The sequence below is a fragment of the Urocampus carinirostris genome, chromosome 1 (assembly GCF_059441175.1).
Source record: "Urocampus carinirostris isolate Australia breed hairy pipefish chromosome 1, RoL_Ucar_1.0, whole genome shotgun sequence".
Classification (NCBI taxonomy): domain Eukaryota; kingdom Metazoa; phylum Chordata; class Actinopteri; order Syngnathiformes; family Syngnathidae; genus Urocampus; species Urocampus carinirostris.
This window is the reverse complement of record NC_142349.1, coordinates 24170417-24197631: the sequence shown is the minus strand read 5'-3', so window position 1 is coordinate 24197631 and position 27215 is coordinate 24170417. Positions and strand designations below refer to the sequence as shown.

The 27215-nt window shown below is 42.2% G+C and overlaps 3 protein-coding genes across 4 annotated transcripts; 2 read left to right on the top strand and 1 right to left on the bottom strand.

Moving 5' to 3' along the window:
• The first annotated feature begins 553 nt into the window (after positions 1–553).
• klhl11 (kelch-like family member 11) lies at positions 554–5473 on the top strand. The gene is made up of 2 exons (XM_088331266.1): positions 554–1394; positions 3317–5473. Exons 1-2 carry the CDS (start codon positions 922–924, stop codon positions 4899–4901), a joined length of 2058 nt encoding a protein of 685 aa, XP_088187392.1. The 5' UTR covers positions 554–921; the 3' UTR covers positions 4902–5473.
• Positions 5474–6362: 889 nt separating this feature from the next.
• Positions 6363–14632, top strand: LOC148374016 (cytosolic 5'-nucleotidase 3-like). Of its 2 annotated transcripts, none has more exons than XM_088331304.1 (9): positions 6363–6422; positions 7824–7922; positions 9296–9365; positions 9440–9486; positions 10534–10619; positions 10695–10784; positions 12258–12420; positions 12495–12695; positions 14264–14632. In XM_088331304.1, exons 1-9 carry the CDS (start codon positions 6420–6422, stop codon positions 14372–14374), a joined length of 870 nt encoding a protein of 289 aa, XP_088187430.1. In that variant the 5' UTR covers positions 6363–6419; the 3' UTR covers positions 14375–14632. The 2 variants fall into 2 exon arrangements, with proteins under 2 accessions (XP_088187430.1, XP_088187421.1); XM_088331295.1 differs by lacking the exon at positions 6363–6422 and adding an exon at positions 6429–6740.
• LOC148374015 (peptidyl-prolyl cis-trans isomerase FKBP10-like) lies at positions 13466–24038 on the bottom strand. The gene is made up of 10 exons (XM_088331280.1): positions 23802–24038; positions 22114–22259; positions 21863–22052; positions 21645–21790; positions 18771–18960; positions 17571–17716; positions 17308–17497; positions 16995–17137; positions 16754–16917; positions 13466–14919 (listed from the first exon to the last, which is right to left on the bottom strand). Exons 1-10 carry the CDS (start codon positions 23990–23992, stop codon positions 14749–14751), a joined length of 1677 nt encoding a protein of 558 aa, XP_088187406.1. The 5' UTR covers positions 23993–24038; the 3' UTR covers positions 13466–14748.
• Positions 24039–27215: the final 3177 nt, after the last annotated feature.

Genomic DNA, 27215 nt, shown 5'->3' with positions numbered 1-27215 from the left:
CAAGAGGTGTTATTTGTTTGTAAATACACAGAAGAGCCAACTATGGGACACAATTATTAATCAAGTCAAAGGGGTAGGATTTAATAAGCATTTGCTTCTTCCTACTCCCTTTCAAACATGTACGATAACATTGTTTGTGTGTTTTTCCGATTTGTTGTTTTTGTTTTGTCATGTTCGAAATCAAAAGTTTCATTCATTCATTCACTCATTCATTCAAAATACCACCTCATAGCCCCGGTTCAAGTTCAGTCAGAAACGTACTTGTGTCAGTAAAACAATAGTGAAAAAAAATAAATGAATTCAATTTAGTTTTCTTTCTGTGCGGCCCGGTACCGGTCCGTGGCCCAGTGTTTGCCGACCACTGCATTAGATGACGTAATCAAAGCGAGCAATCCACGTGACGTCACACACTCTTAACTATTTATACACACATATTTATACATGAACAAATACATTATTTATTTTGAATATTTCAAAACGAATTTAAATAAAAATATATATGTTTAAAAAAAATGTTGACAAATCCCGAGGCGGAAGTCTACCGCTGACGCCTTTCTCCCACTGCGCAGGTCACTTTCTGTCAGACTCAGCAACAGCAATGTCGGATTTGTTATGGTGCTGCCCGTGAGTGTTCGCAAGCTGTCAGGAAACGGGTTCCCTTAACAAAATGTCTACTTTGCGTATATTTTACAGCAGGGGCCCGTTCTATAGTGACACTCGTGGGCCTTCGAAACAAGTCAGCGCTATTTTTCGCTAGTTTGCTAGGAAACCCGCGGCGGCCGACTTCCGCAAATGGCGGAGTGAGCGCTTCAATCAATGTGGCGCTCGCTTCTGATCACTTATCGTTTCCCAGTCGTCGTCTGTGTAAGCCACTCGGCCGCCTTTTGAATAACGCCGGTCGTCTTTGCACTGAAGAGCAGAATGGCAGCAGCGGCCCCCGACCCGGAGGACTCGGCCCGAAATACTAGTAGTAGTGGCGGCGGTCTATGCGGCACCCCGAGTTCCCTGGCCGCGGACGGCGACGCGGAGGAGGCCGAAGACTTTGCGTCGTCTTCCCACTGCTCGGAGCTGTCGCGGCGGCAGAACGAGCAGCGCAAGCAGGGCATGTTCTGCGACGTGACGCTCGCCTTCAGCAGCGGAGCGGCGGCCGGAGGCGTGCAGACATGCGAGTTCGCGGCCCACCGCTCGGTGCTGGCCGCAGCCACGGATTACTTCACGCCGCTCCTGGGCGGACAGTTCTCCGAGTCTGTGTCCGGCCGCGTGGACATGAAGGAGTGGAGCTCGGAGATGGGACCCGACCCCGAGACGGTGGAGAGTGTCATCCAGTACATGTACACCGGTGAGATCCGTGTCAGCACCTGCAACGTTCATGAAGTCCTGGAGCTAGCCGACAGGTACTGGTTTCTCTACGCTTCTTATTACAGTGTTCGCAAGTTACATGACAACAACCAAGAGCGTAGTTTTGGCATGGACGGAGGGGACGTCTCCCCACACTGTTAGGAATTAAATATTAAAATGTACCGTTTACCAAATTGTTCAAATTAGTTATCTGACTCCATTAACCAAACACAACCTACATTCTCCTAACAATGCGTGCTCGTTTCTTGATGGAAAAATGAACAAGAGACCGGCATTTCCACACGGGGCAGATTTAATTTCTTAAACAGTTTAACAAAGTGAACTCCGTCGAATATATGGCCGAATAAGTGTCGCTCGAGTCTCTGTCAAGCCTTCTCTCTCGATCTTCTGCCTTTCTTCCTCTGCCCAAGTTTTTTTCCACAAGCTGGTGTGTCGGCTCCTCCCAAGGGCGTGTCAATGAAAGCCCCCACGTGGGGTTCACCCCCTCGCCTCGATGTCTGGAGAAACTCAAAACAGGAGAGCGTTTCTACATCATCAGGGCCTTGTTCTCCAAACATCGCCTGCCGTCCCCCTGTCAGAGTCCTGTTATGAAAATTCCCCTGCCAAAACATTCCGCATTCAGATCAGCGTGACCTGAAGCCCACTCTGTGAAAATCTTCATTGCACTCGATAAATGTAACTTGTATTTCATCGTATAAAATCCTTTATAGTAAAATGTATAAAATCCTTCACCACCCACCATCGAACAATCATTGTTTTGTCCCCACCTATATTATGTGATCACTTATAAAATGTGTAATGTCCCCACCAATATCAACATTAATTGTATGTAAACAGTCAGCCATATTGGATGTTTCGACCAGACGTGGTTTAATGTCTTTACAGGTCTACACTAATTTTGTTGGAAGTTCAAATGAAAGACGAATGTGTAAAGCGTTATTTGTGACATTATGTTGTGACATTATTGATACCTGGTAAGTGGAGGACAGAGCGGGAACCTGTCTTTTAGCGCTAAGATCAGGCCTCAAAAATTCCAGCTGGACCCGCCCCCCAGGTATTGAAGCCTAGCCGAGCCCGACAAATTAACTTGATATGAGGGACCAAACCCGGAGAAAACCTGATATTTTTTCATATTTATTTGTGAGGAATCTTGAGGAGGGTTGACTTGGCCTACCGTTGCCCCAGTAATTAAATCAAATGACAAAAATGGACATACGTCTTTTCAGAATAGCAGCAACGCTATGCATTTGATTGATTGATTGATTATTGCTCCAGCGAAGGTCGGGGGGTCCCGTCCCTGTGCGTTGAGCCGACCAGATGAACCAGGTTTTTCCAATGCTGGCGGTCTTGTGCCAGCTGTTCTGCATCCTCTACAAGTGCGATAAACATCTACATTTTATGTAAAGTTCCTCCTAGAAGTAAACATTAATCTGGTTTTAAAACACTTATAATGACAATAAAGTAATATCTTATGTCCTATTTTAACAACGAGGACCAGCTTTTTTGTTATTGTTGCCTGATATTTGATAAATATCTTCATAGCTAATTTTTAAACTTTATTATTTATCAGGTAAAAGAAAATTGTAGCCAGGTATTATATACAGTACACATTATTTCTTCATGAATGAAATCATTTTATGGAGAAAAATTGTGATATGTACAAAGCACCTCAAACGGTATTTTCAATTATATATCTTTAAAAACCAAGCAAGGGGTAAGACCTGTCAACTGCAATGGAACATGTTTCTTTCTATCATGGCCAGCAATAACGAAAACTGTCTATCTTATTGTCTTTTGTAGTCTCATACTTTTGGTTCTGACTTATCACATTCATGTACAGTCTTCCAAATGATGTTTTTAAAGTATTTTATTAATGAGTCGATGCAAATAACCAAGTGTCATCTTTAAACAAGGATCTGTAGTATCTTGTCCATGAAGTCCTTTCTCTTTTTGGCAGGTTCCTACTTGTGCAGCTGAAGGACTTCTGTGGTGAGTTCCTGAAGAAGAAACTGAGCCTTACCAACTGCGTGGCGGTGCACAGCCTGGCACACATGTACACGCTGGACCAACTGGCCTTGCGGGCGGCCGACATGATTCGCCGCAACTTCCACAAGGTGATCCAGGACGAAGAATTCTACACGCTTCCGTTCCACCTGGTGCGCAACTGGCTGTCGGACGACCAGATCACGGTGGACTCTGAGGAAGTGCTCTTCGAGGCAGTGGTCAAGTGGGTACAGAAGATGCCCGAGGAGCGCGGCGGTTACTTTGAGGAGCTTTTCCGACTGCTCAGGCTCCCCCAGATCAAGCCCACCTACTTGACGCGGGTGGTTAAGAACGAGCGAATGGTAGCGGCTAACGAGGCGTGCTTGAGGCTGGTGTCTGAGGCGGTGGAGGGTTACGCCATCCGCTTTGAGAACTTCAAGTTGGCGGACCTGGAGCTCTGGTCCTCTTTTGTGGTGTCCTTCCAGCCGCGCTTTGGCCAGAACATGGATGTCATCATGGTGGTGGGTGGCGTTTCAGAGGGCGGCGACTACTTGAGTGAGTGCGTGGGGTACTTCATATATGAAGACCGCTGGGTCAACCTCCCGCACATCCATAACCACTTGGACGGTCATGCTATCGCCGCCACGGACTCCCACGTTTATGTGGCCGGCTCTATGGAGCCAGGGTTTGCTAAAACAGTGGAGCGCTACAACCCCAACTACAACACCTGGGAGCAAGTTAGCAACCTGACCACCCGCAAGCACTCCTTTGGTCTCACTTGTATCAAAGACATCCTTTACAGCATCGGCGGCCACGGTAACTTCAGCCCAGGCTTCAAAGACGTGAGCGTGTACGAGCCCGAGCAGGACAAGTGGCACAACCTGGAGTCGGCGCCTAAGATCTTGCGCGACGTCAAAGCAGTGAGCGTGGAGGACCGTTACGTTTATGTGACGGCAAGAACGCCCGTCGACACGGACAAAGATGACGGTCTGAAGACAGTCACCACCCGCTACGACACAGAGAGCCACCAGTGGCAGGATGTGGATTCTCTGCCACTGGTGGACAATTATTGTGTGTTCCAGATGGCTGTGGCCGCCACCAACTTCTACCACACGGCGTCTTGCTGCCCCAAAAGCTATAGCATGCGGGATGAAGTGGCCCGGCAAAAGATCAGCGCCCGCGTCCCCGATGACATCCTGGAGAGCCTGCCACCCGAGGTGACCAGCATCGAAGGCGCCGCCATCTGCCACTTCGATGACGACGTTTTCATCATCGGTGGCTGGAAGAACAGCGACGACGTGGACAAGCAATACCGCAAGGAGGCGTACCGCTACTGTGCCGAGCGCAGGCGTTGGATGCTGCTGCCACCAATGCCTCAGCCGCGCTGCCGTGCCACTGCCTGCCACGTGCGCGTGCCCTACCGCTTCCTGTATGGCTGCCAGCGCTACCCCATGCCGCAGAACCTAGCACGCCAGCGGGATCGCATGCAGCAAATGCAGCAGCTGCACCGACGTACGCTCACCCTTCGCCGGCAACTGCAGTCGCAAATTGAGTGCTGAGTTGAGCTCATTTCGTGGACACGTTCTAATCACTTTTCGCACCATGTGGCACAATTCGAACTGTTTCCATTACTTGTGTTGCATTCCATTGCCATGTATTTCCATAAGTTCCATGGCTGTTATCGCATTCCATTGAATACTTTTGCCTACATGTAAGACTGAGAATAATTTAAAAGCTGTGTTCGATGAGTAAATAAATGAACATAAGCTGAAGTGTATAAAGATTATTGTCAGCTCAGTATTTTTTGTAAGTACACACAGTTATGGTATACTTAATATTTTTGGGGGGAACAAATGTTCAACAAAGTACTTCAAATATGTTAATATGGAGTGTACTGAGCCGGATATTTTCTTATGTTACTGTGTAAATGCTAAAGCTGGTCTTAAACGTTCTGCTCAGTAGAAAAGAAATGTTCTAGAAAATGTCTGAAGTTTTTTTGGTCGCTTGTGAGGATGGGAGAATTTTGGCTCTTATGTCAACAGTCACAACTGCGCCTTCCATTGATGTATTACTTTGTTTGAGACATGATGCAATGGAATGGGATTCTCTTTCACTAAACTTTAATGCCGGACTGTTGTGTTGTCTTTTTTTCAGACTCCTCGTAGAATGTATACAGTATAAGGATGCAGAGAATGTATATTAAGAGTGGCGACAACAAAATAATATAAACGTGTGTGTGCGCACGCGCGTGTGTCTGCGTGGGCATGACATATATATATATATATATATATATATATATATATATATATATATATATATATATATATATATATATATATGTAATGTGTATATATATATATGTATGTGTGTGTATTTGTATGTGTGTGTTTCTCAATACTCTGGTGAGTTCCCAGATAAAGACTTGACAATCTCAAGGAAGTATGTCAAAACTTCTAGTGCCATAACCGCCTCTGAGAAGCCTCAGCTCTGGGACAGCAAGACATATAAACGAATGCCATTTCATTCCCACTTCAGACTGGCGAAGAATTGTGTTAAGTATTTGTTCTTATGTTGCCCAAGGAAGGCATTCCATTTACCTGGCAGGTTTTACAAACCTTGTTATTCCATTTCATGCTCAAGAAGGTCTTTTGTTCCAATCCATTTGTTCTTAAACATGTTTTGAGGTTATGTTGTACTTAGTTCTGAAATCCAGTTAGTTTAAATTAAACAAAACAAAGAAAAAAAGCAAACATTGTTGTGTTAGTCTCAATTTTTTTGAAAACTTGACATTTTTCATTGCTTCTATGTGTGCATTTCTTTCTTGACACGTAGAGGACCAAAGATCAGCATCGTGACAGTACTACGGAAGGAAGCAGTAAAAGTACTAGAAAGTAGATGACTAAATTGAAACCGCTACCAGTTTAATATTGCATGTGCTATGCACTAACTAAAAGTCAGTTTCATTTAATCTTGACTCAAACGTGAACATAATGCACTTGTGTATTCTAGTGATTTTTGTTTGAAGGAGGAAAACAGACGAGTCGCTTCCTGTAAGGAGGTTTGACACGCAGAGAGCCATGGTGATTTCACTTGCACCTCATGCGCTCGTTTATCCCAATGTTTCCTCCCCTTCGTTGCTTTTCTCGTTAAAGTAAAATGTTTCAACCTCAATAGGTTATTTTACGTTTGTCATTTTACTTCAGTGATGTATCAACTCGTTTTCTAAATAAGTACAAACAGTTGATTCGCTAAGGCTCTCCCTTTTCTGACATAACGCGACATAACGCAGAAGGCAACACAAGTCGTATTGACAGCTACTAGATTTAGGACGCCATAACGCACGTTTACTAAATAAAAAAAGTACGTGGTGTTGGTCGAAACACAACTTTGAGAATATGGTAAGAACATTTAAATGTTTCTCCGGGTGAATGTTTGGCGACTGGAGTAAATCAATGTGACCTGCGGACGTAAGCTAGCTTAACACCGTTGCTTAGCCTAGATGCTATTAGTTGGAAAAAAAACCTCAATTCAACTTTTTCATTTTATAGAGTTAGCGGCTGCATTGTAAATCTAAGATATTCGAAGATGAGTCGTAATATTAGAACCGATTTATTCTGTGAGTTCAAGTTAACACTGCGTTTACCCAGTTGACCTGCTGATATTAGGGCGTCCCCAATACAGTAATCCCTTGTTTTTCGCGTTGGTTGAATTAAAAAAAAACGCGATAGTCAAAACCTTTAGATTACAAACATTTATGTATCAGGTATCAGTAACACATAATTTATCCATATAACAACTATAGAGCTAAAAATGAACACACACAACACAAACAGCAATGTAGAGAGCGGCTGACTAGCTGCACACCAGCGTCAGGGATCCTCGGGTTAAGCCATGTCTCTATGATGATTTAAGAAAACGAGTTACGAGTGTAACGGTTTTCCATGATATGTAGCTTCAGGCTGTCTGTTTAATGAGATATAGGCTCGGCAGAGGTGGTTTGTTTCGTAGCCGGAGCAGGAGGCCGGACCTGCCTAATCGCAATTGCTTCCTATCCTGCCGCCTCCTCAGTTTCTTCCCAGACTCGATAACACTTCCACAAAGCGCTCGCTGGTGATCAGCATTTCTCTGCGCTCTTCTGACTTACCTCAGAGTCCGATCTAATTGATTAATTTATTTTCAATGTAACGATCAGCTAAACTATTAGCTGTAGCCGTGCTTCGCGGTTTGTTTTGGGTGGGTGGACACATTTAGTTGTGTGCCCGCCTGCCCTGGCTGTTTGGTGTATGCTGTCAGTCAATCAGTAGTGCACACACATAGTCACACTCAAAGCCTTCTGCAACCTGCCCCCGTGATGGGATTTGATGTTGGTTGTCTGCTATAGAACAAAATGCACAATGAAAATCCGCGTATCAATACTGTGAAAAGTAAACCTTGATACTACAAGGGGATTACTCTAAATGAAAAGTGACTATGCTCCTCAGATTTCCGAGCTGTCCAATCCCTCCGTTTGCATGAGGGACCCGCAGAAAGTCCACAAGATCCTCCAGTCCATGCTAAAGGCCGGTTCCAACACCTTACAGGTCAGACAGCAGCACAAGAAACAACATTCGGTACACCCAGGGCCGGAGTGGGCTCCTTTATCAGCCCAGGTGTTTTCTACCCACTTAGCTATGGAGGAAGAATTTGAATTTGAATAAGTTAACAGAAAACACTTTACCATTTTAATTCTAAGGAAAATGTATACAAAGAGTCTTATATAGATGAGAACCTATTTTCCTATGTAGCGTATCAGTCATTTGAAATCAAAATTGCATTTGCCTTCCACATTGTTCGGCTTTACACTAAACACTTTTAAACACAATTGCAAAATACCTTCACTTCAAACATTTTAAGTCCGCTACTCAAAACATCAAAATTCTCCTAAGAAAAGCACTGGTGTCTTCAACTTAGTTGATGACAACATCATCGTCTATAGACGTGAGAAATTCCTTTTCAGTATACATCAGCATGAAAGCCGAGCTTCTCAGCCCCGTTTTTACTCATTTTAAGCAGAGAAGCTCCGCTCAGATGCAACCTGAGTACAGGAAAGGCTCAACAGGAAATTAAATGCCAGCACATTGACATGGTAGACATCTGTGAGGATGTTATATCTCTTTGCCTTTATTATATTTTTTTCTTCTGTTTCATTATTCGTTGTTGCCTTTTTTTCTTTGCTAGCTTTATTTGACCACCAAAAGCAATTGTGGCCATAATTTTACATAATAATTTTTAATATGGATAAAAACGAAAACAACCTGAAGCGGCTTTTTAGTGAGCCGAACCGAAAGAGCCATTTTTCCCAAAAAAATGACGGAATTCCCATCACTAAGAGCCTATTTGAGTGAGAGGAGCTAGTCACCCGGTGAAGACAGTTACTTGCTAAAGTCTGCAAACACTTAGCCCAACACACAAGCAGGGAAAACAGATGACAGGCAGAAAGTGCAAGATGATTGATAACAGTCCTTCTTTTAACACGTTTGTTTTTCTTTTCCTCATTTTATTCAGATCTGCATAGCATCTTCTTGCCCTCTATCCTACCTGCGTCATATCGCTCGTGCTAATCTGTTTTATTTTACCGCTAGAGAAAAGAGAGGGGGTGGGCAAACCAACCTCAAATTTGGGAGGGAGGAATTCCCCTGATGGTAAAACTCACCTTTTATGTGGCGCTTAATGTGGCCAAATTGCTGACCAAAGAATCAATGCACAGGTAAGGTTAGATTGTATTTCTCATCCAGCCAGCCCCAAACCCACCTTGAGATGAACCGACCCTTTGGAAACTCTCCCGGTCTTCCCGGTTAGCCACTCCGGCATTGGGTACACCTGCCATTTAATCCTGACGTTGTCCAGTAAATCTTGGTTACAGGAAAGAATTGCCCCGAGAAAAAAATGTATCCACTTTATCAATTCCCCTCAGGTCATCTCAGACTTTGACATGACTCTCACAAGATTTGCTTATAATGGCAAAAGATGTCCTACCTGTCACAGTAAGTAAATCTGTGTTGGAGGCCAAAATGAAGTACATAAAATCAGATTAACTGTGCTGTGTATTTCTGTATAGATATTCTCGACAACAGCAAGCTAATTTCCCCGGAATGCAAAGAACAGGTTGGTGCAGTTAATTTTAATCCGTCTTCCTTTATGTTACAGGTTCTCAAAGTCTTGGGCACATTTTGACATTGAATATCTCAGTAAACATGTGCAGTCGACTTCTTAAGACATTCCAAACTGTTGTTGTAGAACACTTAGGTTCCGTACTGGCTCTTCATATCGATTTAGGATGCTTTCGCTGGAAAGCAGTTCCAACTTGTTCAATCAAATCTTCTGAAGTTGAGCGGCATTACGTTTGTTAGCTGGGCATATGCACCCATCTGCCCATCTGCCCTGAAATTACCATATCTCACTTTGGACTTGCTCTCTGGTGGCTTATTTCTGATTTTTCTGCGACATGCATTTTAAACAACTGTCCATGATTTAGTTTTTGCAAATTCAAGCACACAAAACGACATTACTGGGTCTGAAAATGAATTTAAAAAGCAATATCCTTACAAAAAAATTAATTAACTAAAACACAGCTTAACTTTAATCTTACTTCCATTCAAAGTTAAGGAGATTTGTGGACTTCAAATGGGCTCAAAATTTTTGGAACACCTTGTCCTTTATAGCAGTGTTTTTTAACTGGTCTGAATTCGTGACCCACCATCCCACCCTAATTACAAGCCGCGACCCAAATCTAGAACAAATTTCCAATTCAACTAGTCTCCTATGAGGTTTTTTTTTTTTTTAATCCAAAAATTTTAAATGAACTCAACAAAAAGTGCATTTCAAAACATATTCAAGTACACGAAATGTTCTTCTGATGAGCTTATCAAAATACAATATTGATAAAACTTAACTGCTCCTTCTGTGGGTATCAACGCTCATTTGCAGGGCATTATTGCCATTTACTGTTATGAAATGTAATTGGCCCAAAGTTATTTTTTTCTTAGAATTGTTTTTCTCTAAGGTAAAGGCCAGCGACCCACATTTGGGTCCCTAACTCATCAATTGAGAAACACTGCTTTTTAGAGCAAGTCACATAATGTTTGATTAATGTATGACCCTTTATTTTACTCGCATACAAAAAGATGCTAAGCAGTATTCCTCTGGCCTCAGTTAAAGGACCTGTTGAACACGTACTATCCTATTGAGATTGACTCGTCACGCTCCATTGCAGAGAAGCTGCCCCTCATGGTGGAATGGTGAGTAGCTTGCTCATCTACAAAATGGCCACCTTCTGACACATGCAGAAAACGTGCTCATTCATGTCATGATAGGTGGACCAAAGCGCACGAGCTACTGGTGCAGCAGAACATTAGGAAGGACCTTCTGGCTGCCGTTGTGCGAGAGTCTGACGCCAAGCTCAGGTCACACTCGCACTGTCAGATTTCAAAGACACGCAAAGAAACTCAACAAATGATACGATGGAATTGTGTTTTTTGACGTTTTCACTAGACAGTGGAAAAAAACTTTTGGGGTTCTTTTATGGCATTTATTCCACTATGTGACATAAACAACAAATTATTTTGCATGCCCAAAAACGTACAGAATTAAAGCTTGGTGCTATTGCATGACTATGCAAGTTACATCTATATGCCTGTCTGTTATTGATTGACATCTTACAAAATGCTGGTCTGCTATTGGTTTGTGTTACGGCATCACAAAAAATGCTAAAGTGCCATTGGCTTATTTACCTGGCACAATACCGCTTTCTGTCTCTTCAGCTCTAAATCTAATTTTAGTTTTTTAAAGACTGTGAAAGTCAGGTATAATTCTGTAATTTTTGTAGTGATGCTAAGGGGGAAATCAAAAACATGACAACCATGGAAACGAAGATTGCGATTAGCAAGAAATGCAAAGAAGACACACTCATCGTTACATGGCTGTAACCATTTGAAAAGCAGGACTTTTGTTTAAAATAAGGAATTAATTAATGCAAGAAATATTCTAAGGATATCACAATCCTTGCAAGTGGAAGTTCAAAATCTTTCATTTTTAATCTGGCATCGCCGTCTCCATCCCCTCTCTCCACCCATTAGCTACTCCACTAGACCAACTCCGTTATGTCACACCAAATGTAAAAATTATTACATTGCATGCATATTAATATATAAAATGATTTTAACGACATGCCTGTATTTTAAACATAAGTATTACTATTACTATATACAATGTTGTTAATTTAAGTTTAATCTGAGGTGCCGTGGGTTCGGAACGTATGAGTCTATTACCATAGCTTTCTATTCCCTGCTATCCGGCTATTTAAATTCACGATTCCCACATCAGAACAGATTAATTTCATATCACAGTAGTCTACTGTATAATCAGCGCATTTATCGTTTTATCATCTTAACTGATAGTACAATGGTCCCCAAACCCCTCCCCATTTGGTCTGCCCCCCTGAACAATAGCAGAAGCATTTTGATCCACTTTTTTTTTACCTAAAAAGAACGTATTCAAGTGTGGGTGTTTTTTTTTATTGTGACCAGATTTCAAACTGAGTCACTCGACTACCAGCGATACAGATAAAATATGAAAGGAAATAGGTTTTACCTTGTTATTACGGTGTTTTTTGTCAGGGTACCAGAGTGTTATTTTCGTTGTGCATTTCACATGTGATAATGTCAATGAATTATTCTATTCTAAGCATTATTTTTATTTTGCATGTGAAACGAACAATAAAATTAACATTCATTTCAGGTACCGTGACTAAAAATGGTTTGATAAAACCTATACTGAATTCATATTTTATATGTATCGCTGGTAGCCCCTCATCAGAGAAGGAAATAGTTATCTGGCCCTTTGCACAAGTATGTCTGAAGTGTGTGTGGTCATTCCAGGGAGGGCTACCAATTGTTCTTTTCGCACCTGCAAGAGCATAGCATCCCTCTCCTTATCTTCTCTGCTGGCATCGGGGACGTATTGGAAGAGGTCATCCGCCAGGCGGGAGTCTTCTACCCAAACGTCAAGGTCTTCTCCAACTATATGGACTTCGACCAGTCCGTGAGTAGACTGGCGATTCGACAGGGAATTTACACCTTGCAAGGATCTTACGTTGACTGACACCCACCCACTAGGGGGTGTTGCGGGCATTTAAGGGCGAGTTGATCCACATCTACAACAAACGGGAGGGGGCCCTGCTCAACACGGGTCACTTCGAGGAGTTGCGAGCCCGGCCAAATGTGCTCCTGCTGGGAGACTCTTTGGGCGACCTTACTATGGCCGACGGCGTTCACGACATGGAAAACGTCCTTAAGATTGGATTCCTCAATGACAAGGTGACAACCAGGAATCAATGAAAAAAAAAATATTCTTTGCTTTGGCTCAACTCCATTACCACTCCTTACCCTCAACTTCACTTTATTTCTCTAACAAAGCGCATTTACGATGAGTGTAAAAAGTCAGAATCCGCTGTTTAGCGTAGGGTAAGTTGGAGGAGTGCAAGACCCAAGCTCCTTTTTACCAAGTCGGCTCCGGAGCGCCCTAGCCTCTCTTTAGCCACGCCCCCTCAGCATTACTGACCAGCTTGAAGCAATCAAGGAAAGGAATGTACCAATAATGCGTTTCTCAAGTGTTGTGTTATGCAATGTAAATTACTACTGAGGTCGCTGCACGACAAAGATCGAGTGAAGTGCAGTACTCCTCTGACGGCATACTTGTTTTTTTGCAAGTTAAACCCCACATTTTAATGTTGTAACTACTATCAACGTAACTGTTTGGAGGTGAATGAGGTAAAAAAAAAAAAGATTAAAAAATGTTTTCATTTGTTACTTCACAACAAGCATGATAACACGGTAAGCCAGAAATACGTTCTGAATTCCTAGAGTAATCGTTCCATTGTCCACACCAAAGAATAAGATTGATGAGAAGCATCAACAAGACTCAGTAGCTAGGTGAAAGGGGAAGTAACGGGATTGGGCCTTCATCTACCTTAATTCTCACAAAACTTCCGAGAACTATCATCTGATTGCAAATAACATTTTACCAAAATGTCTGTTCCTTCGGTATTTTAGAAAAAAATATACAAGACTGTCTCAAAAAATAAGAATATTGTGATAAACATCTTTATTTCCTTTAATGCAATTAAAAAAGACAAAGTGCATGTATTCTGGATTCATTACAAATCAAATGAAATAACGCGTTTTATTGTTTTAAATAGTGCTAATTATGGCAAACGCAAGTAACCCATCTCAAAATATTAGAATACATATTATGAACATTATACTATTAGGTTAGAAGCCATAATCAGTAATATTAAAATAACATTTGCTAAAAACAAAAAAGCTTTTGTTTGAGGACAGTTGGATGAAATGGTAATTTATTACAGCAAACGTTGCACTATATCAAGTATTGCAAGCTACAGTATGTTTGCTGTTCCTATACACCCTTGTTTCTCAAAATTTGGGTATAAAATATGACTAAAATCCCCTTAATATTTTGCAAAAGGAGAACAGATAAATTAATCAGATTATATTGCAATCCTAGAATGTATTCATTATGTAAACAAGGTCGGATTCTTAATAAAGGTAATACTAAAAATGGACAAGTAGAAATAAGTACAACACATAGACAATCTGTGTCTGTATTTTTTAAGTGGTTTTTCCTATAATGTTTAAAAAAAATGGTGAGAATCGAAGGAAATCAAACTTCAATATAGGCAAAAAAAAAACATTTTAAAAGTATCTTATTTTGGGTAGGTTCTGATCCTCCCCCCAAAAACTGCTATTAAAAAAAAATGCATTCATAGTAAAATAAACACTATATTGAAATGTCACTCAATAAACCATCTTTCCAGATGCAAGGAAAATGCGTGCTTTCTCATGTTCGGCTGCGTATTTCCGTTCAGGTGGAGGAGAGGAAGCAGTCGTACTTGGACTCTTACGATATCGTACTGGTGAAAGACGAGAGTCTGGACGTGGCCAACGCCGTGCTGCTCTACCTCACTGGAAACAAGTGATCCCCTTCTGTTTTGGACGTACGGACGAAATGGACATTCTCGAGGGACTTTTTGTTTTGGGGACTAAATGTTGACCTTCCTGACTTGCTGTTTATTGACACATGAGACACGCGCTTGACGCTAACATGGTGCTACTCATGGAAAAATGCCACAATATTGCATTTGTGTATGATCCGTTTTTGAGGCCGCCTTCTCGTATTTTAACGTCGAGACTGTAAACGATCTGTCCATCTTCTCGAAATAAATGTCAGTTTATCACGTCGGAGTCTTTCCTGGGCAGTTCAACTGCAGCTTTGTACCTTTTAGTTCTGTCCTTTTTAATGTTCCAAGTCGCGGTTTCACAGTGTGCACAGAGCTCGGATGCTGCTCTCCTTTTATAACTCGTCCTTGGAGTCCGTTTGTATCACCACTTCCTTGGCGAGGATCTTTCCGTCCTTGTTTAGGTCCTGACTGTTAAACATGTCCAAGATAATGTCGTCGGCCGGCATACCGGGCCTAAGGCGCCCGGTGCCCTTCTTCACTTGCAGCATGATGAAATCTGAAAACTAAACGAAGATAAAACATTATAACAAGGCTGAGAGAGTTACTAACTCTTGTATTTTAAATATAATTTGAAGGAGCTGTACGTAATTTGGAACCTTTTTACACGTGGCCATCAACTGTGGCTTGTGTCATTGCAGCCTCTGTCGAGCGTGTTCATGTGAGTGCATGTTGACCAGTTACATTTACTCAAGTTTTAGGACATTTTGTACTTCTGGGAGTATTTTAAAATCACTGTAATCTGCTTTTTACTTGAGTAGATTTGTGAAGAAGAAACTGCACTCTTACTCTGCAACATTACACAATATTAAACCAGTGTCTGACACTCAGCCATAAAGTTGCCTGCCCAACTTGAAACAGAACAAGACGACTAATCACAAAAAAAAAACCATTGTTGCCAAGAATTAAGGATTGATAATCAGAATATATAACAGAACAACACTTTAAAATTAAGTTTATTATAAATCTATAACATTCATTGCATGTATATGACATCGCTGTTTTCCATCTGCCATCAGTATGTACCTGTATTTACTCATCTTTATTCATGCAATGTTTGCGTCGTCTGCTACAAGCCACGCAAACTCCTCTTTCTACGATGCTTTTAATGTACGTTTACGTTTTGTAGCGTCATAAATTTTGTTAGCTTCTTCTGAATCTTTCGTCTGGGGCTGAGGTTTTGGCTTATCCATTTTTCTTGTGTTCTATGTGCGTCTACTTTAGAAAATGATATGCAAATGCATGACTTTATAACGCTCGGGAAAGTCCGGAAGCATTATTATTATTCGATGTAGGTTTCTGATTGGCTGCCTAGAATGCAAATTGTAAAACGAACTCAAATTTCCAAACCGAACGAAGATTTTGAAATCGGGATAAAGCAAACGTTTGATTTGAAAAAAAAAAAAAAAAGGAAAGATTTTTTTTCTTGAAAAAGTTGTCGGGCACCCGGGCAGAGACGTTTTGTAAGTTGTAGGCCCGACATAAAAGATGCACGCCCCGGGCGTCCGGGCAGGCGTTATTTCAGACACTGATAAAACCCTTTACTTGAGTACCGCACGGACATTCCTCCTCCATTTGTTGTCTTCCATTCCCCCTGTGTGAGAGCCGATCCATGCAGCCCTAGCCGTTCCCCTTTTACATTTTCGCCAAAGAGATCACGATACACTCTGATTCAAACAGCTGACCAATAATAGATGAGTCAAACAAATTTATATTTGAATTATTTACCTTTCCCACAGGAATTATTCAGATGTTTCTTTCCCAACAATAAATCAGTTTTTCTTTGAAGCATCGCAGAGTGCATCACAGACACAAGTGCTTCGGGTATGTCAAGAGGCACACGTGGAATTCAAGTTCACGACCCTTGTTTTTGCAACAACAAGGGAGAAAGCACGACAAGTGTTTTACATTGCAGAAGTTTCTGCAGAGCAATACAAAATAATTTTTACGTGAACAATGCACCATGGTGTACAATACCTGCGTCATGGGGGCTGCAGTCAGTGGTTTAAAGGACAAATTATTATTTTTATGAATATTATTTTTTGGCGCTACATTTTTTTAAATTTTCATACAGTTGACTCCAAGGCTTTAAAGAGAAAAATCCTTGAAATTGCATTGAAATAGACCAGGTTTCATGATGAATCAAATATGAATCATAATGGATGTCTATACATCCAAATAATGTACATAACACACTTCTGTGTATAGTATGTAGTTTTATCCTAATTACAATCAAAAATTAACCACAGCACAATGCCATTTTGAACACATGATCTTACAACCCAATTGCACTGAGCAGAAATTATTCATTGTACAAGTGAATCTAGGTCACTTGATTACCTCCTGCAGGGGCACCTGATTGTCGCCATTGAGGTCCATGGCGTTGAAAAGTGGCTCCGGGACGTCCCCCAGCCATAGGAACATGAATCCGTCGGGGACGCCTTTCTGCAGCTCCACCAGCTCCAGTTGGAAGAACAGCACCGCACTGCCCGGGACCATGCCGGCTGCACAAAAACCCAGCGACCGTCATGATGGCCCCAAAGCCTTGAGTGAAAACATCCAGAATGTTTGTTCCTCCTACCTCCGTTTTGCCCGTGACCCCAGTGCGGCGGGACAACCACCTCCCTGACCTCACCTACGCACATGCCCATCAAACCCTGCTCCAGACCCTGGATCACTTCATTTGCTCCTAACGTGGTGACCGACGGCAGATCTGACTGGTCCCTGCGCATAAACATACTTAAAATGAAGCTGTTCCTCATTTGAAATCAAAATCAGATGCAAGAAGGTCCACTCTGGGTGTGTGCTGAAACCTTGATGCCATGCGGGCATAGCGTGCTGTTGCCACGGAAACACAAAGAGTAGCAGAGTGAGTCCATGCAGGGAGCGCTCACGAGGAATACAGCAGCGTGCCGTCCATCAGCGAGCAGTTGTAGCGGTAGCGCAGCCAATCCGTCTCCTGGCTGACGATTCCGCACTCCTCGGGCCTTTGCAACACTTTCACCTCCACCGCGTCGTCGGGGTTGTGAAAGTCCAGCACGTGGATGTGGAACACCAGCACCGCCGAGCCAGGGATGAGACCACCTGCCGTGTTTTGAAGGCGTTGGTGAGATGGGACAGGAATGTTTTGCAGGTGTCGTTGTTGTATTGCACTCACTGACGCCATCTCCACCGTAGGCAAAGTGGGGAGGAACCACCACCTTCCTCCTCTCGCCCATGCAAACGCCCTCCAGGGCTCGGTCCATGCCCGCGATCACGTAGCGTCGTCCCACGTACGTGTTGTAGGTGCTGTTCCTCTGATAGCTACCATACAGACACACAACAGCGTCTAAGTCCATGTAGAAGAAAGTGAGTCGATCAAACTAAATATTGATATTATCTATACTAAGCAAGTACTTGGATCGGATCAATAATATTGTCCTCGATTGGTACTCCTCACCCCCACAGATTTCCTCAAAGTGCCACTTCTACATGTAGATAATCCTTCCCTTTCTCACCCAGCGCCCTCGGCCACTCCCTAAGTTAATACCTGTTTGTGTGACTGACAGGCACACTTTCAGCCCCTCTCCAGGCCCAGGCTGCTGCTGCATCTTACCTATCAGTCAGTAGAAAGGGCCGAATCTAGGCGCACACCCTTATTAGAAGCTAAATATGAGGCCAAAGAAAGCGCAGCGCGGTGCTGACTTTGTCTTTCAGCAATAGAAAAGGACAATGCCAGGTGTCATTTGAGTGGTAAATTGGTCTGCTGCTGTGGAAAATTTACATAAACATGAAAAAGTTAAGACTACATAAAGCAATGACCGGCAACCAAAAATATAAACCTATTACTGTTCCTTAACAAAAACCTGTAAATCCATTGTCAATGAGCAAAAGGGTTTGTTCGTTACATAGCTGATTTTTGGGTTGACTTGCTGGACTTTTGCTCTGTAATAGTTGTTGTAGTATTTTATATTTAATCTTTTAAAAGGTTTTCATATTGTATTTTTATTTGTACTTATTTTTTTTAAATGGACAATGGAAGGTATGGTTGACATGTTGACACAGTTACATTTGTATTTTCGTCATGTCGTTGCTTTTTAATTTAACTCTCTTGGCCTTTCTTCTTAAACAGTTGAAATAAAAATGTTTTTTATACTGTTAATGTTTGAATTTTAGTTGTTCAATGAAAAATGAAACACTCTTAGTACCTAAAACATTTGTGCTGAGTTTATAGCATATATAAACGAACTCAAGGCGTAGGTTCAATTATTTAACAATTTTTGTATTTACTTGGTTCAGGTTGATACTTAAATTGCCAGTATCGCTTACCTCTACCATGTAAGTGGATCACGACCGGAATGAGAAATTGCGAGCTCACCTGGAGTCAAAGGCTTTGCCGTCCTGGAAGGTGCCATTGTAGTGGTAGCGGATGAAGTCCCCGACGGCGGTCCGTCGTTCGCACCCTTCGGGGACATGCAGGACCTCCACTGCGACGTCGTCTTTGGGATTGAACACGTCCACCAGCAGGACGTCAAATACCAGCGTGGCCTGGGGGGGCACCACTTTTCCTGTTTGGAGTGCGGAGGCTTGGATGATTTACATTCCGATAAAATATTTTGGGGGGAATCAAGCTTAAGACCAAATCTATATCAAGCGGCCTGATGAGTTTATTTTTGGCCACCTGCAAAATAAATTGCATAGAAGGCCTTTCTTTATTTTGAACTCACTGTTGTTTGTTGTTTAGACTATTATGAACCGTTTAAATCGTTGCCACTTAGGTTGCAGTCCGTCGTTTTGCACACTTTTTAGGACGGATGGATTGGATTTCGTAACCTCTGGGATTTAAAAAGGAAAAGACTCAGGGGAAGGCTCTTAGGACAGGTTGTCATTTCTTATGGTAGATTTGGCTCCTCTCCTGTTCTCTTTGCGAGCTTGAAATCCATTTATGTCTCCTCTCCTTATTCTGAGTGTCTACAAAACTATAAACCTATCACGTTTTTATTTTTATTTTTTGTGAGATATAAAAACAAATATCTCACCCATCCACATTAAGTTATACTAGAAATGAGAGAATGGACATTTGAAACAAAACCAGCAAGATCATTTTAATAAATATGAGACATGCAAATAATTAATCATATTGATTGGGGAATAGCTATAACAAAGAAGCCATAACAATGAAATGTATTACTGAGATACCGTTGGAAAATATTTTATGTATTCAAAAATATTATTTGTATTACAAACAACATACAATAAAATACATTCTAATTAAAACCAATTTATAAATTATTATTTGAATAATATAAATAATCCTACATTTTTTTTCAATTTTTGGTTAAGAGTAAAGATTCAGATAATGATTACTAACAATTTTATTTAGTTTTTTGTGATGAATAACAAAACAAATAACTTTTCAAAAATTTAAAAAAATGTGAATGCAAAAAAATAAAACGTATAGCTTAAATTTGATATTAAATTGAAATTTCCAATACAATACAACTATCGATTATATTAAGTTAAAATGATCTGTTTTAAATATGTTAAAATACCAACATGTTGAACTCCAGGAATAAAATAAGACTATTGTAATTAGATATAGAAAACCAGTTAAACACTATCCATTATCTACACCGCTTATCCTCAGTAGGGTCGCGGGGGTGCTGGAGCCCATCCCAGCTACCTTCGGGCAGTGGGCAGGGTTGCCAGCCAATAGCAGTGCACACAGGGACAGACAATTCGCTCGCTCATTCACACCTAGGGACAATTTGGACCGGCAAAATTAACCTGACATACATGTTTTTGGGATGCTGGAGGAAACCGGAGTGCCCGGAGGAAACCCACGCAAGCACGGGGAGAACATGCAAACTCCACACAGGAAGTTCGATCTCACGACCTCAGAACTGTGCCGCACACGCGCTAACCACTGCGCTGCCGTGCTCCAGTTAAACACATGTGGATTAAATAGAAAAGGAAATCATTCGAAATACAGTGGAACCTCGGTTCTTGACTGCTTCTCAGTTCGCACAAATCGGTGCTCGACCAAATATATCGAGAAAATTCTTGCTTCGCTGTTCGGCCCAAAAAATCGGTCTTCGAACGCCGGTAGTGTGTGAGTGCGTACGCTACGGTGCGATGCTGAGCGGCGCACTGGTGTAGATGGCCCCCACCCCTCGTGACCAACTTTTATCACGTGTGTTACAATGTATGTGTTTCACCCGGTGCGGTTAGAAGGGGGCACCAACTGTCAATGTAAACACTGAAGTATGTCACTCAGCTTTACCGGAAACTTCAGTGTTTGCGTTGACAGTTGGTGCCCCCTTCTAACCGCACCGGGTGAAACGCATACATTGTAACAACGTGCACTCGTGCCTCTTTTTTTGCTTTTGATATCGAGGAACAGGGTAAGAAATCCTATTCATAATTTTTTTCTTTATCCTTTTTTTATTTTTACACGTTCATGTTAGCGTAATCTTTCGTACGGAAGATTACGATAACGCGAACGTACGATTAGCCTGGGTTAGCTTTATGATTCGAGGTAAACATTCAGGGTGTTGGAACTAAGCCCAAAATTCAGGGTGTTGGAACGGAGCCCCCTTTCCAATGAAGCGCTTAGCCACTTGTGGTGCTAAATGACTTGTAAACGACCTGATTTTTTTATTTTTACACGTTCATGTTAGCGTAATCTTTCGTACGGAAGATTACGATAACATGAACGTACGGTTAGCATGTGTTAGCTTTATGATTACGTTGATAATTCATGCTTAACATTCAAGGTGTTGGAACGGATTAAAACAATTTTACATTATTTTTAATGGGAAAATTGATCTTCGGTGATGACCAAATCGGTTCTCGACCAGGCTTCTGGAACGGATTATAGTCGAGAACCGAGGTTCCACTGTAGTTGGTATAAATGAAATAGCAATATGTTGCTATCTCGATAGTTTCCAGAGGATGAAAAGAACAGTTGTTCGGCCATACACTTTTTTCGCATGAAGGCAATGATACATTTAATATAATCTTTAAAAAAATCTTTAACAAAACATTTAGGGACAATATAGAATATGAACAAAAATTCAAATTACAGTCATATTTTCTTTCTCAAATATCGAAAGTAGAGTTTATATTGTCATAAGAGGATCCAAATTGTTTTGAAATCATCAAAACACTTCAAGTAAGCATACTTTTAAATGTGTAACCTAAATCTGTACAAGAATAGTAGTTGGGAAAAAAAATGGTGGCCATGCCGTACCGTGTCCTTTCTCTCCGTACGCCAGGAAGGGCGGGATGATGATGATGCGTCTTTCTGCCACGCACATTCCCAGCAAGCCTTGCTCCATGCCTCTGATCAGGTCACCTTCCCCCAGATACGTGTCGTAGGTCGCCTTCTTGGTGTGACTGACAACCGGGACACGCGTGTGCAGTTGCTCGAAGGAATCCGCAACGACATTAAGAAACCGGCTCACTCACCTGGACAGGACGGTCTTGCCGGTGAGCAGGGAACCGTTGTAGTGATAGCGCACAAAGTCCGAGGCGCCAGCGGCACGTGCGCATCGTTCGGGTTTGCTGATCGTGCGGACTTGGATCTTGTCCTCCGAGTTCCATATGTCCAGCAGCAGCACGTCGTACACCAGGACGGCATCTGGCGGGATCACGCCGCCTGCAAGGAACCCGTTTGAGAGAGGCAATGGCTTCAAGTACTCAAACTTCATAACAGTTACCTGTTCCCACGCTACCGTAGGCCAAATGTGGCGGGACAATAATCCTGCGGCGCTCTTTGACGCAGGTGCCGAGCAGGCCTCGGTCCAACCCCTGGATGAGGTGGCCCATCCCGACTTGGCTGGTGACAGCCTTACCTCGGGCATGACTGAGAAGAAGCACAAGCGGGGATGCAAAATGTAATAACAACAAGAAACAAATAGTTTTTGTAGTTTTCCCTCTTATCACGACTCATGCCCTTTTCTTTTCAGTATTCCGTCCCCTTGGTTACTTGTTTGCTCGACGCCTTCATCGTCATGATCCACCCCGTCACAGCGCGCTTGTCTATTCAGTGTACAGAACCCTGCCCGACCTCCGGGATTACGAATACCGCCGGATGATCCTTTGGACTGTCGACTTCACTGCTTGTACTTACTTGATCGCCGAACCTTTTGTCTGTCTATTCACAAAGGGCATATCATGAGTGACAATGTCCGTTTTTTCAACAATTGTCACTTCGTCGCAGACTATGCATCAAAATCGTTCATCATCAGCAAGTTCATATATAACATCAATGTACATCTAAATAGTTACGAAAAGTTACGATGGTGCTGTCTCAAGCACAGAATATGGGGACACTAAAATTCTTGTCATGGAGATACTTTCCCAAACCTAAATACTTGCATCCAAGCCGTAGGTAATACTATAAAAAAATAAACTGAAATCGGGGGTGTTTATATGAGCATATTTTTCCGTGTGTCTTCCAGTAGTGAATGGTGAGAGCGCGTCAGGTAGGGGGCGTGGCTAATACAGGAACAACACTCAATGGTGCAAACGTAAGCGCAGAATTTACAGTCAAATGTGCTGAATTTTGGTCTTTTTATTGTTTTTTTATAATTTATTTTTGCAATACGCTATGCCTGAAGAAAAAAAGGAATGTCTTGAGCAGGACCTAGAAAAGGAGAATAAAAGCCAAAATAGATATGGAGTGTCTCGGCTAAGTGTTTGTTTGCAAGCTGTCAAGATTGCGCAAGCCAGACAGAGAAATGTGAAGAGTTTACTGCTTCCAGCCTAGATTTTATGTTGACAATATCTGTGTATTATTTGTTATTGCAACATCCATTGCAGCCTGGTCATCCTGGAAGGAGGATTACCTCATGTGCAGTCCCATCTCAAGGTTTCTTCATTTTACTCATATTGAGGGTTTTGAGTTTTTCCTTGCCCTCAACTAGGTTTTAGATCAGGGGATGGTGTAATAATAGTCCGTGGTTTGCAATAATCCGTGGTCTGTGCAGCTGTTTGAGACTCTTTGGGGTTAAGGGCTGAACAAATAAACATGACTTGACATGTACAGGTTTTCTTCTATTTATTGTATTATGTGGCTATTTTAAAGCCGTTTTAGGGGGTCGGTTGGCTTTAATGCGAGTACATAAGGTAGTTTTCAACTAGATAGTTACTTTCAGAGTAATGCCCTATTTTGGGGTGTCAGTAACCTGAGGGTAAAGTTATTACTTTTATAGGGAGTAACTTGTAACTGTAACGTGTCCATCAGTGGGTATGTTAATGTATTTATTTATCCCCCATCCTTAATATACAGTTAAACAAATGTTCGATGAGATATTATTTGAAGGCCAAACATGGATTAACAGTCAGCTTTCGTCTTGGGGGTCAATCGCCAACGTATTAAACGTTTTAAAGACCAAAACTTCACCTGGAATCGAACATTTTTCCGTTTGACTGGAAAGTTCCGTTAAAATGGTAGCGAACGAAGTCCTCCATTCGAACCTCGCGGGGGCAACGTTTGGGCATGTGGTACCGGTCCACCACAACGTCCAGCGGGGGAGGCGGTTCCGTGTCACATTTGACGGCCATGACGTGGAGGAAAAACAGCAGCGGAAACATCGCGACTTTCGGGTCAGAGGATGGAGCCCCGTCTGCAGAGTCGGGGAAACTATTTGGTACAGTGTATGACACAAAAGTGTGGAGAAGACCTTTTCCGGTGTTAGCTTTCAAAATAACAAAGACGGCACATTTTAGCGAGCATAGAGTGAAATTACCAAACACAAAGATCTCATAGAGTATTTTATAACAATTTTCACCCAGCATATTGATGACTGTATACTTAACTGAATGTTGAGATATTTCTTCTCAATGACAGAGTGAGATTTTATTTTATTTTGAAGAATAAAGTGTGAGTGTTGCTTCCGTCCAGTGTGACTTGACAATTGAAACGTATGATTTTTCTCCCAATGAAAAAGGGGAGTGGCTCTTGATGGAATTGTGCAAACGTGTAACTACTCGTGGGCTGTATGGTTCACCACAAAAATAAGGGTCGGGGGGGGAGGGGGGGCTGGGGGGTGTTGCAAATGCTGCTGATATGATTATCAATACGATTTGAATACGATGACGTCTGCAGCCAAAAGTGCGGTTCCATTCTGACACATATTCGTAGGGCCGTTGCTAATTTACCTCAGTGTTCCCCAAGAAGATAAGAATTCAGTATCATAAAAATCAATTCATTATTTTTAAAAAAGGTAAATGATTTCTATATAAACCAGCTTTACTGTGCGTAGTTTGCATGTTCTCCCTGTGCTTGCGTGGGTTTCTTCCCACACTCCACAAACATGCATGTTATGTTGATTGGCCGGTCCAAACTGTCCCTGGGTGGGATTAGGTAAATAACTTGTCTTTCTCTTAGGTGCCCTGCGATTGGCTGGCGACCAGTTCAGAGTGGCCCCTGGCCATTGCCTGGAGAAAGCTGAGATGGGCTCCAGCACCTCCGCGACCCTACTGAGGATAAGCGGTGCAGATAAAGGATGACTGGATGGACTTCTAGATAATCTAATAAAATGTGATGACAATGTAATGAAGGATTTTATACATTTGACTATAAAGGATTTTATACGATTTAATACAAGTTACATTTATTGAGTGCAATGAAGATTTTCACCGAGTAGACTTAAGTTCAATGAGCAGTGAAAGTTCAGGGCACCCTGGTAGAAAATATTGTTTACAGGAATGGCGGGAACGGTACGTGAGGCTGATAAGATAGTCAGCACATCCGAGGACGCAGAAAGGCCTTGATGACGGAGGATGGCGGGCATTGTTTGAGAAATGCTCTCCGCTGTTTTGAGTTTTCCAGACATCGCGGCGAGGTGGTGGGGCTCACGTTGGGCTTCATTGGCTCGCCCATGGGAGGAGCCGGCACACTATCTTGCGGAAAGACATGGGCTGAGAGGAGAAGCGAGAGGACTTGAAGAGAGGGTTTCCCAGAGACTCCAACGACACTAATTTGACTAATTCAGCTGTATTCGATGGAGTTTACTTAGTTCAATTGTTAATGAAATTAAATCTGCCCCCGTGTGAAAAAAACAGCTTTTCTATTTCATCTTTTCCATCAAGAAACGAGTGCGCATAAATTGTTAGGTGAATGTAGGTTGTGTTTGGTTATTGGAGTCAGACAACTAATTCGAACAATTTGGTAAACGATACATTTGAATATTTAATTCCTAACAGTAGTCAACTGACAATTCATAAAGATGATGAGTTAAATGAGTTGTTAGGAAAAAAAAAAGTTTGTGAAATGTTATATTTTTTGGGGGTGCTTGGGTTGAATTTTGGGATGCTTGAGCCCCCCCTTTTAAAACGGGCTGGTTAGGCCCATGACTCAAACTGATGTGATTAATTAAAAATTCCGGTTGTTGGGGAAACAAGTAGCGGAAGTGTATTCCATACCTGTCAACCTCCACGGCGCCGTGCCCTTACAAACTGCCGTAATTTCCCTAACAAAATACAAAATAATCTTACACCATATTTTTTTTCACACGTGTTTACTTATGTAGTTTAACATGATATATTGTACATGTGTTTCATTATATCATATATATTGTTAATTAACATTTTGTTGTGAGATACTGAGTTCCTCGACATGAATGAGGTTTATTATAAAAAAGGTCAAAAATTAAGTAGCTTGGACGTTCACTGTAGAAGGAAAAAATACATGCAAATATAATTAAGTAGAATAATACATTTTCTTATTCAAATTATCAATTCATTTTCTGCATTAAATTATTCAGATTCAGATTCAGATCAGATTCAGATTCAGATCTACTTTATTGTCATTCTAGTACACGTGTATACAGAACGAAATGTCGATGCATCTGACCCCCACAGTTTCCTTGAATGTACAGATATAAATAAAGTTGTATTGTATTTTGGCTACGTATAGTATTTTACCATAGTGCCGATAGTGCAAGAAGAGTAGCTAACCAGATGTGCAAAATGGGCAGTCAGGTGAACAAGTCAGGTACACAGTAACACTGTAACATAACGCTGTAATTACAATAGTGCAGAGAGCAATGTGCAAGGAGTGGCAAGCTATAAAAAACTGCCAGTAGTGCAAAAAGTCAGATTAGCAGCCGTTTAGATTTAAGTTAACTATATGTTAGATTGACCATTTAACAGTCTAATGGCCAGGGGGACTAGACTATTGCGGAGCCTGGTGGTCCTGCACCGCACACTGCAGTACCTCTTCCCAGAGGCTAGCAGAGTGAACAGTCCATGATGGGGGTGAGAGGGGTCCCCGGTAATGTTCTTAGCATGGGATAGGCAGCGCTTCTGGCCAATGTCCTGAATGTAGGGAAGTGTAGTCCCGATTATTTTCTCTGCTGTCCTCGTTACCCTCCTCACACTACCCCAGTCGGTAGCGCTGCAGCCTCCACACCACACAGAGATACAGCTGGTCAGGATACTCTCTATGGTGCCCCTGTAGAATGTGATGAGGGAGGGTGGGGGCAGGTGGGCTCTCCTCATCCTCCGCAGGAAGTACAGGCGCTGCTGTGCCCTCTTAACCAGTGATGCAGTGTTCACGGACCAGGTGAGTTTGTTTGTAATGTGCACCCCTAGGAACTTGATACTGCTGACAACCTCCACAGCCTTGTTGTTGATGCAAAGTGGGGCATGGTTGGGCTGGTTTTTCCTAAAGTCGACAATGATCTCTTTAGTTTTGTCAACATTCAGGACCAGGCTGTTGTCCCTGCACCAGCCCACCAACTGCTCCACCTCCTCTCTGTAGGCCAGGTCGTTGTCATCCCTGATGAGGCCCACCACTGTTGTGTCGTCAGCA

What these genes read in the sequence shown, in the direction of transcription:
- LOC148374015 (XM_088331280.1), bottom strand. Translation starts at nt 23,992, where the DNA reads ATGTTTCCGCTGCTGTTTTTCCTCCACGTCATGGCCGTCAAATGTGAC. An exon ending in GGAAAAATGTTCGATTCCAG is followed by an intron (nt 22,260 to 23,801) that starts GTGAAGTTTTGG and finishes GCTTCTTCTCAG; the next exon opens with TCATGCCCGAGGTAAGGCTG. An exon ending in GTACGGAGAGAAAGGACACG is followed by an intron (nt 18,961 to 21,644) that starts GTACGGCATGGC and finishes CACTCCAAACAG; the next exon opens with GAAAAGTGGTGCCCCCCCAG.
- klhl11 (XM_088331266.1), top strand. Translation starts at nt 922, where the DNA reads ATGGCAGCAGCGGCCCCCGACCCGGAGGACTCGGCCCGAAATACTAGT. An exon ending in GTCCTGGAGCTAGCCGACAG is followed by an intron (nt 1,395 to 3,316) that starts GTACTGGTTTCT and finishes TCTTTTTGGCAG; the next exon opens with GTTCCTACTTGTGCAGCTGA.
- LOC148374016 (XM_088331304.1), top strand. An exon ending in GAGTCTGACGCCAAGCTCAG is followed by an intron (nt 10,785 to 12,257) that starts GTCACACTCGCA and finishes TGGTCATTCCAG; the next exon opens with GGAGGGCTACCAATTGTTCT. An exon ending in ATATGGACTTCGACCAGTCC is followed by an intron (nt 12,421 to 12,494) that starts GTGAGTAGACTG and finishes CCCACCCACTAG; the next exon opens with GGGGTGTTGCGGGCATTTAA.